This window comes from Mastacembelus armatus, chromosome 16 (genome assembly GCF_900324485.2).
Source record: "Mastacembelus armatus chromosome 16, fMasArm1.2, whole genome shotgun sequence".
NCBI classification, from domain to species: Eukaryota; Metazoa; Chordata; class Actinopteri; order Synbranchiformes; family Mastacembelidae; genus Mastacembelus; species Mastacembelus armatus.
Window position 1 is genome coordinate 3,975,127 of NC_046648.1, and position 13,705 is coordinate 3,988,831.

The 13,705-nt window shown below is 39.3% G+C and overlaps 1 protein-coding gene across 2 annotated transcripts in view; it reads left to right on the plus strand.

Annotated features, from left to right (window-relative positions):
- The first annotated feature begins 1,044 nt into the window (after window positions 1-1,044).
- Window positions 1,045-13,705, plus strand: part of adamts16 (ADAM metallopeptidase with thrombospondin type 1 motif, 16) — a 46,710-nt gene continuing 34,049 nt past the window's right edge. Inside the window, exons 1-4 of one of the 2 annotated variants that reach the window (XM_026293695.1) lie at window positions 1,045-1,288; window positions 1,419-1,509; window positions 4,156-4,514; window positions 13,161-13,602. In XM_026293695.1, coding sequence (XP_026149480.1) covers window positions 1,199-1,288; window positions 1,419-1,509; window positions 4,156-4,514; window positions 13,161-13,602 — 982 coding nt within the window. In that variant the 5' untranslated portion in view covers window positions 1,045-1,198. Of the gene's footprint in view, window positions 1,289-1,418; window positions 1,510-4,155; window positions 4,515-13,160; window positions 13,603-13,705 lie in introns of those variants that run through there. The other variant, XM_026293696.1, reaches the window with a different exon arrangement.

The window sequence follows — 13,705 nt, forward strand, 5'->3', positions numbered from 1 at the left end:
TTTGAAGATATTAGAGAAAAAAAAAACAGGAACACAGGCTAAAACTTAGAAAGGGTGGGCTTTCACAGCGCTTCATGCTTACAGTCACCTCTGATTCTTTTTCTCTGATCTAAATTTGTTTTAGTGCCAACAAAATTACACCGTAAACCGTCACACATTTATTTCTACTGCCACACAGCAGAAATCTCATCTGGTTTTCTTTTGTGGAATATGAAATGCTCCAGAATATGAAACAACTCTCTTGATCCTTTGGCTCCTACAGTCCTAAGCACTTCCATGAATGATTGTGGGGAGCTAAGAAATGTTGGCACCCTGCCTATCAGTGCAGCTGCGGAATACAGGAGAGATGGGAGAATGACTAGAGGATTAAACAGGGTCAGAGTTTAAATTTCAGACCGTAATCCATCACAAATTACTGATTGCTTGCTTCAGGGTGTAATCTGCAGATCACGTTTGGGTTACAAGAGCCACACTACTGAATTCAAATAAATGTTTTCATTCCTGCATAAATAATTTGAAAGGCATCATCGTTTTCAAATGAAATGATGTGGAACATAATAAACAGTTGTTACTGCAGCTGCATCACAGCGCATGTGTAAAGATATAATTTGTTACCTCATTTCCCTGCAAGCAAAGGCAACATCCTACCTGTATTATTCTTTTAATCACACACTGGCTTACACACACACACACACACACACAAGAGAGAGAGAGAGAGAGAGACTGTCTTCTGCAGTCTTGTTTTCAGACCTGGGCAAGCTCCCTGGGGAAACAAATTCGGACTCGGTGCGAGTGCTTGTCCCAAGACGAGACGCAGCCTATTTAAGACAATCACATGATTTCAGTGGGAGTCAAAATGGTCCGCGGGGGTCAGTGGGTAGAGAGAGAGACGGGGGGGCAGTGTGAGCATGTGTGAGACAGAAAGAGAGAAAGGGAGAGAGAGAGAGAGAGAGAGAGAGAGACTGTGGATACTGGTCGCACTGTGTGAGTGGAAAAAAAGGAAAATGACTTGCCGGGAGAAAGAACTTGAGTTCATGCGATTAGTTCTGTCGGAATACTGCGCAAAGAAATGAATGGGGAACTGAAGGAGGCTGTATCTTAAACTTGCTGCTGCTTGAACTGGTGCAATTATTTAACAGGCTTTGGACTTTGGGCAGCTAAGTGACCGTGTGATATAGGATTCAGGTGATCCATAGACATGACTTTCCTAAGGATTTGTGCAGAATGGAGAACCTGGACGCGGCCGTTGCTCTTCATCCATCTCCTCTGTTTTTTCCCACTGAGCAAAGTAAGTTACGCACATGCATGCAGACCTCACAAAGGTGTCAAGGCTTTAAATTGCAAAGTGGCCGAGTTATTGTCCACGATAATCTGCAGGATACACAGACTAATTCATATTTACATTTCCTCCCTTACAGAGCGTGCTTTTGAATAATGGTGCTGTTAATGCTGAATCACATCAGGAAGCATCGGATATTCTCCGATCTCTCAATTTACCTCAACACACAGGTATGTTTAACCGTCTCGCAGATTTCGGCCATGGTTTATAACAGTAAAGTCAAACACCACATCCCCCCGATGACCAACAGCGCCAAACAGCGCTCACCTGCATTGTTTTTTATGTGAGGTTGCCGCTAGGGGGCGACCTGCACCCTGACACAGAGCCATCAGTATCTGCTGCAGCGGTAGATCTCAAACTAGGGTCCACAGCAAAATAAGGAGTAGTGTCATTTACTTTTATTGCACACGCTTGATATGTAAAAGACATTTTGATTTGTGGATTTATGAATAATTCCTGCAGAATAATATCAATATGTGTTTAACAGCTTGATGGAAATGGTCCCTTTAGTTATTAGTACACTTACATTTGAATAAAACATTGAGAAGAGACCAAAGTGTTATATGATGATGCATTGATGTCTGCTATAGATGCTTAGTCAGTTCAGTAATTAGTGCAAGCAGTAAGAACTTTTTCATCTGTTCTTTGTTTTGTGGCTCTACCCCCATGTTGTGTGCTGAGTCAGCATCTCCTCTGGCTGTGCATTCTCTTTCAGATGTTTTGATTTTTTATTTATTTATTTATTTTTTTAGTCACCATGAAAAGCAGACACAAAAACAAACATCAAAACTCCTTTCACTGGGCACATGTGGAGATGATGTGAAGCAGAAGTTAGGGCTTCCCCTTGCTTCTGTTTCACATCATCTCACAGCCAGTGCTTTAACAGCTATTGCTCAGTGCTCATGTGCCTAACTTACATACAGCTAAGGTTAGAGTGGATGGGGAGACGTTTGTTTACACACTCAATCTTTTGTTAACTTTAAGTCAAGGCACCCACTGCCTACAGTCTCTTATGATACTAATGGTGCTCAGGAGCCACTAAACCAACAAACTAACCACTACAGGATCTTGTCTCAGTCCATCAAACGAGATATATGTGTGTGTGCCCCGTTCCCGCAAACTCTTTGTTTGTATACTGCCAGACAAGGGTCACTGCAGCTGGTTTCTGAGTTAGGTTTTGTGTGTATCGGGGGGGGAGGAGGTGGACAAAGTGACAGAGATGGAGAAAACCAATTTCTGGTTGTGCCTAAGTGCTTTGGTGTCTGCACAGAAACGGCCTGAGATTTGAACTATGTGTTTGCTCTTTGCAGCCCTGCAACTGCCACAGATGTAATATTACAAGGATTGGGGGTTTGCTTCCCATTTTGAATAGCCATGCTAAAAATGTTTGCAATCACAGTAATGCAAATGTTCTTTAAATAAATGCATCCTGCTAATAAGCATATGCTATGCTGTGTGTTTAAGTCAACCTTAAGATATACCAAATAGTCAAGTGCAAACCTCAGAAATGTACAGTGCCACTGTCATCCCGCTATGTTTCTCCCACTGTCAAAACATGTTTATATGTGAACTATATTTACTTATCGTCAGGCTTGCTAGAGCAGGTCATGCTGTACAGTAACTGTCTAGATCCTGTTGACTTTAAGTCCAAGGTTGCTGCTGTTTCTGGGCACTTTCAGCTGATAAAGTGAAGCATTTTCTCTTGGCAACACAGAATACATTATAATACTGTATGAGAATCAACAGTGGTACTGTGTTATTTGTTTGCTTGGTGATTACTCATAGATCCAAAGTGTATCAAGAGCGTAATGTTTCAAGGTATGTAATGCTCAATGGTACCTGGCACTTTCTGTTACTAAGATCACACCTGTATTAGCAATACCTGCTACCTTTGTAACACGCTGGTCATAAAAATGAACAGTTTTTCTGTCTGCATTGGTTAGAGAAGAAATAGCAGTTTGAAAGCAATTGATTAAATGTTATATAATAATTTGAGTTTGCGTGCATGTACGAGCTGATCTCCAAAACCTTGCACTCTTCTCTAAAGGTAAAGACACACTTCATTCCACATACAAACTGCCCTCCTCCAATCTAAGTCAGAAGATGGACAGGCATGACAACCAATTCTGATGCAGCTCAAGAAGTCAACTAGTCTTTTAATTCGTCCTTTATAAGAAACCCTGTGGCCATTAGGCATTTTGCTGATCTAAGAGACTAGGTGTGTGACCTGCCATTGTCACCCTTTATGACCTGCAGTTATCCAGCCTGAGCTGTAGCTGTAGTAAAAATGGTAGTAAAACACCAGGTCAAACATGATTCACTTGCTATTGAAGGGCCAGTGTTTAAATTGTCTACAATCTTTCCTTTTTGTGTAACTCTTTCTTGACCCTGCCAGCAAAAGTATATGAGCCAGCTCAATGAGAATTTACAAAGGAAGGGAAAAGTTTGGGCTTTTATTCATTCCAGGATGCAAGGTAGCAGCTGACAGTATAGGCAGTATGTCACAGTAAATGATGTTGACACATCACATTAGTAAGTACTGATCACAATGACAGCAAGGACAATTTATTTTTGATAGGGTGCATTTTTTACTTCTTGCATCACAGCTTTATCTCAGCTCTGTCTCCCACTGTCAGATGCCAGATGACACATATAACAAAAGAGTAGATTTAGTCTTAAAACTACATTATATTGTGTTGTTAGAGTTATCTAATTTCCTCTCTGAACCTTATTATTGCATTTAAATTCACTTCATTTTGCTCCCAACATTCTTTGTCTTTTCTCCCCTCACTATGTTCCTCTTGTTTTCTGGGCAGAATATGAGATTGTATCTCCATATGAGGTCAACTACCAAGATGTTTACATCTCTCATGAAGTTGCCCATCACCAGCGCAGAAGACGGCGCAGATCTCTTGCTCCAGATACAGGATCATCAAACACAGACAGTAGCAGTGAAACAGTCTACTTTCGGCTGAAAGGCTTGGGGCAGGACTTCCACATGGAGCTGACCGAGGCCTCAGAGAGCCTGATTGCACCTGGTTTTACCATACAGGTCCTGGGAAAAAACGGCACCAAAAGCCTGAGGGCCTACCACCAGGATGACCTATGCTTTTACCAGGGATCGCTGAGGTCAAGGGTCAACTCCTCAGTGGCTCTGTCCACATGCATGGGGATGGTGAGTGTGTTCATGCACAGAGTCGGGTTGCAGAAGGTAGTAGATAAACTTGATCTGGGGGGATTAATGTGTTTGCAGTGAAAAGTGCTTAAGGATCATTAAATGTGGAAATCTGTATATTGATATTTTTATTTTAGTAAAGGTTTGGCAGCATTTACTGTAGATTGACCTATAAAGTGATTAGTGTAATTGCACTCACTGATCTAGAAGTGAGTGCAATGTGAGAAGAGAGTCTGGGAGCCAAAATTAAGAAATTTGGCTCGTCCAAGGACCCCTGATAATAAAAACAAAGCATTAGTATTCTTGTCACGCTAAAACCCAGACAGCGAGAATGCGAGACGCTGATGACCATTTGTGGATTTCAACTCAAAGTTTAGAAAACATTGAATTAGTGCAGACACTAGATACAAGTAAAATACAAAAAGCATAGCTATATAATATGCACTACAATTTTGGATCAGGCAGCAAACACCAAGGAAACAGTAACAGAGGAAAGAAAGATGAAAGAAGAAAATTAGATTACAGCCAGCCAGAAAATCCAGCTAAAAGCTTCTTTCCATTGTAAGACACTGTCCTTTTCTTTGACACAACCACAGACATCAAGCAGTTCTTTCAGTATGCTACTGTGAAGCTGCCTTTCATACAGCACTTGAGTCAGTGTATTGTCTGGCTGGTCTGGTCAGAAATTTGGCTTGTATGGGTAAAATTAGCAAGTCATGTACACCAATTTCTTCCTTCAGACTGTCTTGCATTATTAGTTTCAGCTTATTCCATCTTTATGGCACCATTGCCTAAATCAGCTAATGAATAACTAATGACTGGAAAAGTCAAGTCTGCAAAAACCACCAAATGGTTAGTCTACCAAGACATATAAAAACATCTTAAAAATGCATGCATACACATGCACAAAGGAGCCTATCACCATGTTTGTGTTTGGTGGTATTCCTTTTTATATATTTTTTTATTTTATAATTTTCATCTACTTAAAAGTATAATGTTGAACAGCTTTCACAGCCAACATAGCTGTACAGTTAATGGATGTAAATTATGTTTCTTAAGCCTGAATGGTATCTTTTGTATGGGCTTTAGTAGGTTCTCAACTCAAGAGCAATAAACTGAGGCAATAGAGTTGGCACCACACGCAGCAAACTGCAAAAGAGAAAAAAAAGATTGAATAGAATTTTCTTTTAAGAAAGGGTTGGGTAATAGCCTGTAAATGGATGGCAACTGGCTAACCTGGCAGTGTAATCAATGTTCATTTTAGCATGATGTACTACATGGTACACAACCAGTAAGTTGATTTCCAAAACCAGAACTGAGCAGATTTATTGTGTCTAAATGAGTAGTTCATAACAGCAGTACAGATTGCATTTATTATGGTTGGACTGAAGGGTGTGAACCAAAAAAGTGTTTGTTCTGGTGGTGGTTTGGGCATAATTTATTTCTTTCTAGAAAAGTTCCACCATATGATACACCATTATATCCTGGATAGGAGTCTTCATAGTTGTATGTAGGTTAATATTACACAATGGACAATTTCCAGTTATTACCCTTAAACTTGTTTGGATTATGGAGAGAAAGCTGTCTGAATTTGAATTCTTGTCTTGGTGGTCCTCTTGTGCAGCATGAACATAAAGAAAAGAATTACTTTAAGAATGACATTAAGTAAGCCTAAGTATGGCAGCTCCACCCTGAGATCCCAAGTGTTACACTAGTGCTCTTAGCTCTCTGGACTAGAGAACAAAGGCCTTCATGAATACACACGAATCCTCTTGATCGTAAGCTCGCATACGTATTCATTCTCACTCAGCGTTCACAGGGGACAGTGCAGCGACTGGGTAGTAGGCAGAGTAACTCCTGTCATGATGCTAATTTCCACTCCGATGCAGACTCCTGGCTGAAAAAGGGAACAAAATATTTGCACTGAAGCTCGTGAACAAATGCATTTTGCATCTGAGGGGACTTTGTTACAGCAGTGGAAAGTGTGGACATTTAAATTTTGTGTTTTTACATTTTTAACCAAACAAATGCCTTGGAAACCAGTGAAACTACATTTCACTTTAACTGGGCTTTTCTGTGTTTTTAATTATAATAAATTCCAGGCTTGTCGTTGCTAGTTTGCTGTTTATATTTTCATTGTGGCAGATCACTGCTATGTCTGAGAATTGCCCTCTATAACAACAGACAGAGAATGGCACATCTCCAGGGATGCTTCTTCTGTGTGTTTGCTTGTGTGAGTGTGTGTCTGTGTGTGTCAGATCCCAGATCCCTATAAAAGTTTTAGCCAAAAGGTCCTGGGTTGCAGGGACTGTGAATGTGGTTCTCACGATTGAGGCTGGCTAACATGGGCTGGGTCAGTGCATCAATGGGAATTTGAGTTTTTGAGTTTTTGTGATGTGAATTAGGGAACAGCAAAGCTAAATCAGCAGAAATAGGTAATTAGACTCATGGGGAAAACTAAAGAAATCTTTTTTCCAAAATGCCAAAATGTCTCTTATGCTTGAAATAAATTCATTTTATCAATATGTAAACATGAAACAACCACATTATCTGACTCTTCTACTCTTGTGTTAATGTTAGTGGCATGTATACTCATATTCCAATATAGTTCCGGTGCTGTATATGTTACATGCCCATCACTGGTCAAAATGTGGTAATAAAATTTGCTTGTCCACTTGAAATCTCATAGGAGACCTTGTACTTTGACTGTGTTGATATTTGACAGGAACCAGGTAAATATTGACCAAAATGTACCCAGATCAATAGTTGTATCAGGTAAAGCACTGGGCTTCCAACTGCAGCATAATATTACTCTGTGTTTGTTAAAGAAATGTTGATAAAACAATTTCACTCTCAAGATTAACATGATTAGACCGATTCTTAAGTGTCTAATGTTTCTTAATGTAGAGTTTCTTTTGGTGTTAAACAAACCAAAAGCTTTCCAACATGCTGAAGGTCCAAACACTGTCCTCTGTAGTAAAATCATGCTGTAGCATAGCTCAGGTCAAGGATATGGCTGCAGCACTCAGTCATTCAGCCCTTTATAAAGTGGCTGGACAGAAGCCACTTTACGTGAAAGGGATCTGGCAGCCAGCTTGCAGTTTGCCAGTTGGCATGTAAAGGAGAGCATGAGGAAAACAATTCTCTGATCTGATGGGACAAAACTTTAACTGTTTGGGCACAAATCCAAGAACTATGTCTGGTGTAAACCACAGACAGCTCATCACCTGCCTAATGGCCTCCCATCCACAGTGAATCATGGTGGTGACATTATCATCCAATGCGACTGCTTATCAGCAGCAGGAGGCTGGTCAAAACTGAGGAAAGCCTGAATTCAGATCCTTGAAGAAAATTGCTGCCACAGTAAGGTCTATAAAGTACTGAATGCAGAGTCTGAGTAGTTTTGCAAATGAGTAATTTCAGTTTTTGTTTTTTAATACATTTTCAAGAAGATTGACATATGTAGCCTGTGTGTTAGTGTTTTCCCCGGCTGGTCGATGGATACACAGAGATAGGGAAAGACAGAATAATGAACACATTAATGGTCATTGTTCCCTCCCTGGCAGTGTGAAGTGCTGACAACCCTCTTGTAAACAGAGTTACATTGTAAATCCTATGTATAAACTGCCTTTTCAACTCTCCTTTTCTGGCAGCCCATATAGTGGTTAGACCCACTTTGATGACAGTAGGGAGTTCATCCATAAAAATGTCTTACTTACAAGCAAGGAACTGGTGGAATAAAAGCAGCGAGCCAATCCCACTTACCAAATGCTTAGCTGCCAAATGGTTTGAGCACAGTGACACATGTGGAAGGGGACATTATAAAAGGTCCTCCTCTGTGTCCTCTTTATGCTGCAGCATAATCCGCTTTAGGGGTGAGTAAAGTGCCATGCAGGGTCTGTTTAATTCTGATACTGTGAATCATTATGTGTTTTCCCTAAATAAGATATGTGAGATTTTCAGCGATGGATCAAGGAATAGTAATGTTGGTAGCACATTTTATTTTATGGGCATGCATAGACCCCAGAGGATAAACAGCTTGGTTTAGGCACAGTGGTTGCTGCATCATGTAACTTCCTCTTTGCTCTTTTCCTCATAATGGAGGTTATCTAATTATAATACATTACTGCTGGTCATAATAACTTGCTGGCACAAATGTTACAGGACACTGACTTGTTCTTTTTCCCTTATCCCCGAGCTTTACCTACATCAGAATCGGTTTCTCCAATCTAATTTTACTCATACCTTTCTTTGTACCAAAAGGAAATGTTAATGCCCTCCCACTACAAATCACTTGGAGGTCCCATGTTTTCCTCTTGTAAAAGGATGGGTGTGTTTCTTACCTTAGGGCATGTAGTAGTAGTAGTAATAAAAGAAGGCTACACACTTGTCCCACCTCTGGGATTTCCAAGAATATATAAGAGATGATCTGTCGATGTGGTGAAAAGCTTTGAAACACATGCAACGTGGTCTTGGAGGGTTGATCCATTTTCAGGAAAAGGTATAGAAAATGATTTTAAACGATTGTTACTGTTTTGTTTCTCTAGTTTTACTAACTTCACACATTGGTTTTGTTCCCCTCTTAAATGGGTGCAGCCACACATTACTGTTTTTTGTTATCATACAAAAGGATGTTAATGAAAAGGTTTAATTGTTTTTTATTAGTTCAATTGTAGTGTATTTCTCCTACACTTGGAATGAGTAGACAAGAATATTAAGACCATAGACCTAGGGTTCATTTTATTATGTATAATTAACCAAATTAATAAGTCTATTGTTTCTATCATATTATGGAGAATATGTTGAAGAAAAAGGAAGAGAGAAACCTACTGCACAAAGTCAGGTGCACCTTTTATTGCACTGAATGCCCCCTCACTTCTATTTTCATACTGTTTTCTTTTTCCATCCCCAACCCCATTCCTGTTGCTGCTTGTCTGGATGTGTCTGACTCCAGAGAGTCCAGCTGTTTGTGCCCTCCCAAGTAGTGTTTCAGCATTTTATGACTGACATTTGCACCTCGTAGACTGCACTGTGTAATCTGATGACTTTAGCTATTTAGGAAAGGCACTAGTGTGACCTAATCTAGTCCCATAGTGGCTTAAATAGACTTTTGAAGAAAATAGTGAATGCATGTAGTTTTGTTTAAGACCAAGATTAATGTTACAGACTAAAAACACCATTAAAAGATTTCATGTCTAGAAATAAACATTTGTTTTGTGCTCTATACATAAAACATTAGCATGTTTCAGAACAATACAGAATCTACCAAAACACATAAAATACATAAAAAACATCAACATCTGGTTGTATGTGTTAACAAGAAGACTGAATTTAAATAATAATTATCTTGAGTAGAAAGCAGCATATGTAGGGAAAGAAGAAAATCTTTGTTATGATGATGATAATGAACACAGGCATCTACAAAGTCTGTGGAAAAGATTACATGGGAAGACCTCACAAAACGTACAAATGAAATGATGAAAACTGTCAACTTGAGAATAATTTAAATAAGGGACTAAAATTGAAGCTAATTTGTTCCATATAGCTACTGTGGAATTTGAATTTATGTCACATAGTCATCTTCAGAAATCAATCATTTTGTGACCCCTCTCCAGACCCCTGTTTAGGTGTAATTGTGTCACACAATACATTTTGTTAAACATTGGAACCAATGCATATTTTTGTACTATAATCACATAACAACTTCAGCATTTATTTAAGCTATACTTGGCCATAGGAACTGCAGAATGTAACATATGATTTTGGTGCTGACAAGAAAGAGACAGAAGTGGCAGTCAGAATGAACATTATCACCATGAAATGTAGTCATAGCTATCATGGCAATGACGCTCGTGGACATGACTCAAGTGGAACTGTTAAAGAGGCTGAAGATGCAGTCATTTTAATTACTACCTATGCGTGATTCTAATTTGAATTGTTTGTGGTATACATGCATACTGCTCTGAATAGTGCAGTGAATATGCAAATATAAATAACAGTGAAAGGAAAGCCGTGTTTGGAATTTTATAAATGCATGAGATAGAAGTGCAACAAAGAATACAGGATGGGGGAGAGGACAGAGGTAGGAGAAGAAGAGTGATAGAGCAGTATCCAGAAATGTGGTATTAAAGGGGAACATCCACATAGGAACAGAAATGATGAAGGACGGCAGGCACAAACATAGCTCGTACTGCAACGGCTCAACTGTACTGCCATAGATGTGTCATAGATGGTAGCTGTGCATTAATGGAATAACTAAATGGATTTGCATGTGTGCTATTTTGTACGAACCATAGTGAGTGGACAGAATCAGAGAACAGAAAGAAATGGAAGAACAGAACAGGCTTGCATTGCACAAACTATTAGTAAATATACATCTTACATGTAAAGATAAGCTAAATGAAAATAATGATTGTCCATTTCCATCATTCATTTCCTCTTCTTTCTATTCCATCTGTATTTGCTGCCAATGGAATGAACTGATCAAAAATAATTCCTTATGACAAAAACCATAAATTAAATAAAAATTAGTTTTATTTCCCTCCTTCAAAATTTTGAACTCTCTGTACTTTTAGGATTAATATATCAGTCAGAAAAACAATCATATAAGGCCACATTTTCCATGAAGAGTCAGTATACTAAAGCTACCCCACAATCACCCTCCTAGACAGAATAATTACTTAACATGAAGTTTTTATGGATGACAGCAGCATAGCTCAGGTCAGGTCACCGTGACTTGGAACCAAATTATGACAATCGTCTGTGATTACACAGCCCCAGGGCGGGTGCCATGCATATGACAGGATCACGCACCACTTGTCAAATGTGATTGTAAGCAACAGTCCTGACTGGGGTTCCTGGAAAGGATTATTTCTTGACCGTTAGCATACAGACTATGGAAGATGGTAGTAATTCTTTAGTAAACATGTATGTTTTTCTCTTTCTCAATAACTGATCTTCCACCCGCTCATTTCCCACAGCAACTCCAGTGCTCCATCAGGATCGTCCTTAGTGAAACGTTGATGAACTAGGTGCGATACAGTCAGGACAAAGTGTGAGATAATCAGTGAGATTAAACAAACACCTCCACATTTGATCATAAACTGCTGCGACATCTTAACAGTTCAGGGGTCATACTGATGTTTGTTTGCTTTTAAATCACTTAAATCTTCTATTTATTTTATGAAGTAAAGCAAAGGGGCAGTACTGTAATAGCTTTGGAAACTTTGAGACACCACTCTAATATGACTGCTGTCAAACCTGTGCACAAATGCAGCAAATGATGACGTTGTTTTCGATGGTACGTGAGGAACGCTGTAAACTGTAGGTCACAGTTGACACTGTTGGCTTGTATTTCTCTTTACTGAGTTCATAATTTTCAAATTCACAACTCAATACAGTTATAGTATTTTCCAATCATTCTGTTCCACTAGTTTCCTGATTTGTGCCTGTTGGCTGACAAAGGTAGAGAGGTGATGATGAAATGTGGAAAATCAGTACTGAAGCTCATTATATCACCATCACAGTCATCAATGCAAGTCTGCCTCTGTAAAATGACGATTAGAGACATTCTTGCTTCAGATACGCAAATTATAATTAGAAAATATGATATCTGTCTTTCAACCTGACACACAACGTCCGTCTTATACTGTCTTGAGACAGACACACATAAACACATACACACTTGCCACTCTGTCACGCTGTTCCTCTTAGCCAGCAGGGAAGCTGCGGTAATGAAGGACCTCACACCCCACTGAAAAAACAAGACTAGTCAATTTAACATATTTTAGGCAAACCATTATTACTGCCAAGCACAGTTAGACCTAAATACTGCGTGCCAGTTTTCTGTCAACACAGATGTGGTGCATGTTGGGAGAGAGTGAGAGAGACAAAGAAAGACGCAGAGAGCAAGAGAAAATAACCTCCAAATGTCTGAATCGGCTGTGTTGATAGAAGTTTATTATGGAATATGAAAGCTGAAACTGTCTCTGGCTCTTTGTCAGAGAGATAGTGATACTTTTAGCTAGAATAAAAAAAATAAGGTTAACTGAATTAATATTTTGTGAAACATTTAGAAATTTGTAATTTCCTTACCTTAAATCAAGAGCTTAAGGCGCTGGTGGTTAAAGCAAGGATTCATCTACTTGGCCCTTAAAAAAAACGTTTCAAAGAAATATTCGTAACACATAAGAACGTATTTTTAAAAAGGGGTTGCAATATATGATGTTCATATAGTAGTTTAGAAGCTTTTCTCTTTGCTAGATTTCGAATATATGAGATTAATGATTCAACATATATATATATATATATATATATATATATATATATATATTTCTTTCCACCTCACACCAGATGAACTGTCTCAAACGCTTTCTATCTGACGTAGTAGATTTTCTTGAGATAACATCTGGCCCTGAACAGCAAAGCAGATGTTAGACATGAAGAAATGTGGCCAATAATTGAGCCACACAGACGTTTAGGGGCGGGCTAGGTTCGCAGTGACCCAAGAGCTAAATCTTTACTAATTGCTGACATAGACCAATTAAGGAAGGTAAATGAACATATATATTACCATGGTTACAATAATAAATTTGCCCAGGCTGAATTTCTTTAGCTATAGAGCTAATGCATCTGTTTTGCATCTAGTCAGGTTTGATCAGAACACAGGATGGGGACTATTTCATGAGGCCCGTGTCCCACAGCCTTGCCCAGAAAGAGAACTTCACAGCACCCTCCAGTCACCAGCCGCACATTCTCTACAAGAGTGAGAGGAACTTCCAGAAAGAGCAGAGGGGACATCAGCCTCCAGGTCTTCAGAAGAGAGCCACTGATTTAACTTCTAACAAATCTCACAGACACACGGTCACAAAGAGAGCTACAACCACACGGAAAGCTTCTGCAAAGAATGCAGTTAATGAAGATCGGCACAGGAGCCAGCAAAAACCACAAAGTGAAATTGGTGATTATCATCATGGCAGCAATTGCAGCAAGAACAATGGCACTGACCATCACCGTAACAGCCACCACCAAGACGACTACAGACACTGGGAGAAGCAGAGGCAGCACTTCTGTGGGAGAAGGAAGAAATGTATGTAAGGGCAATTTCTCATTTTCATCCACATGTACAAAGCAACATTATCACAGAATGCTTCATGTTGACATGTATAAAACACACAGTATCTGCAACGGTT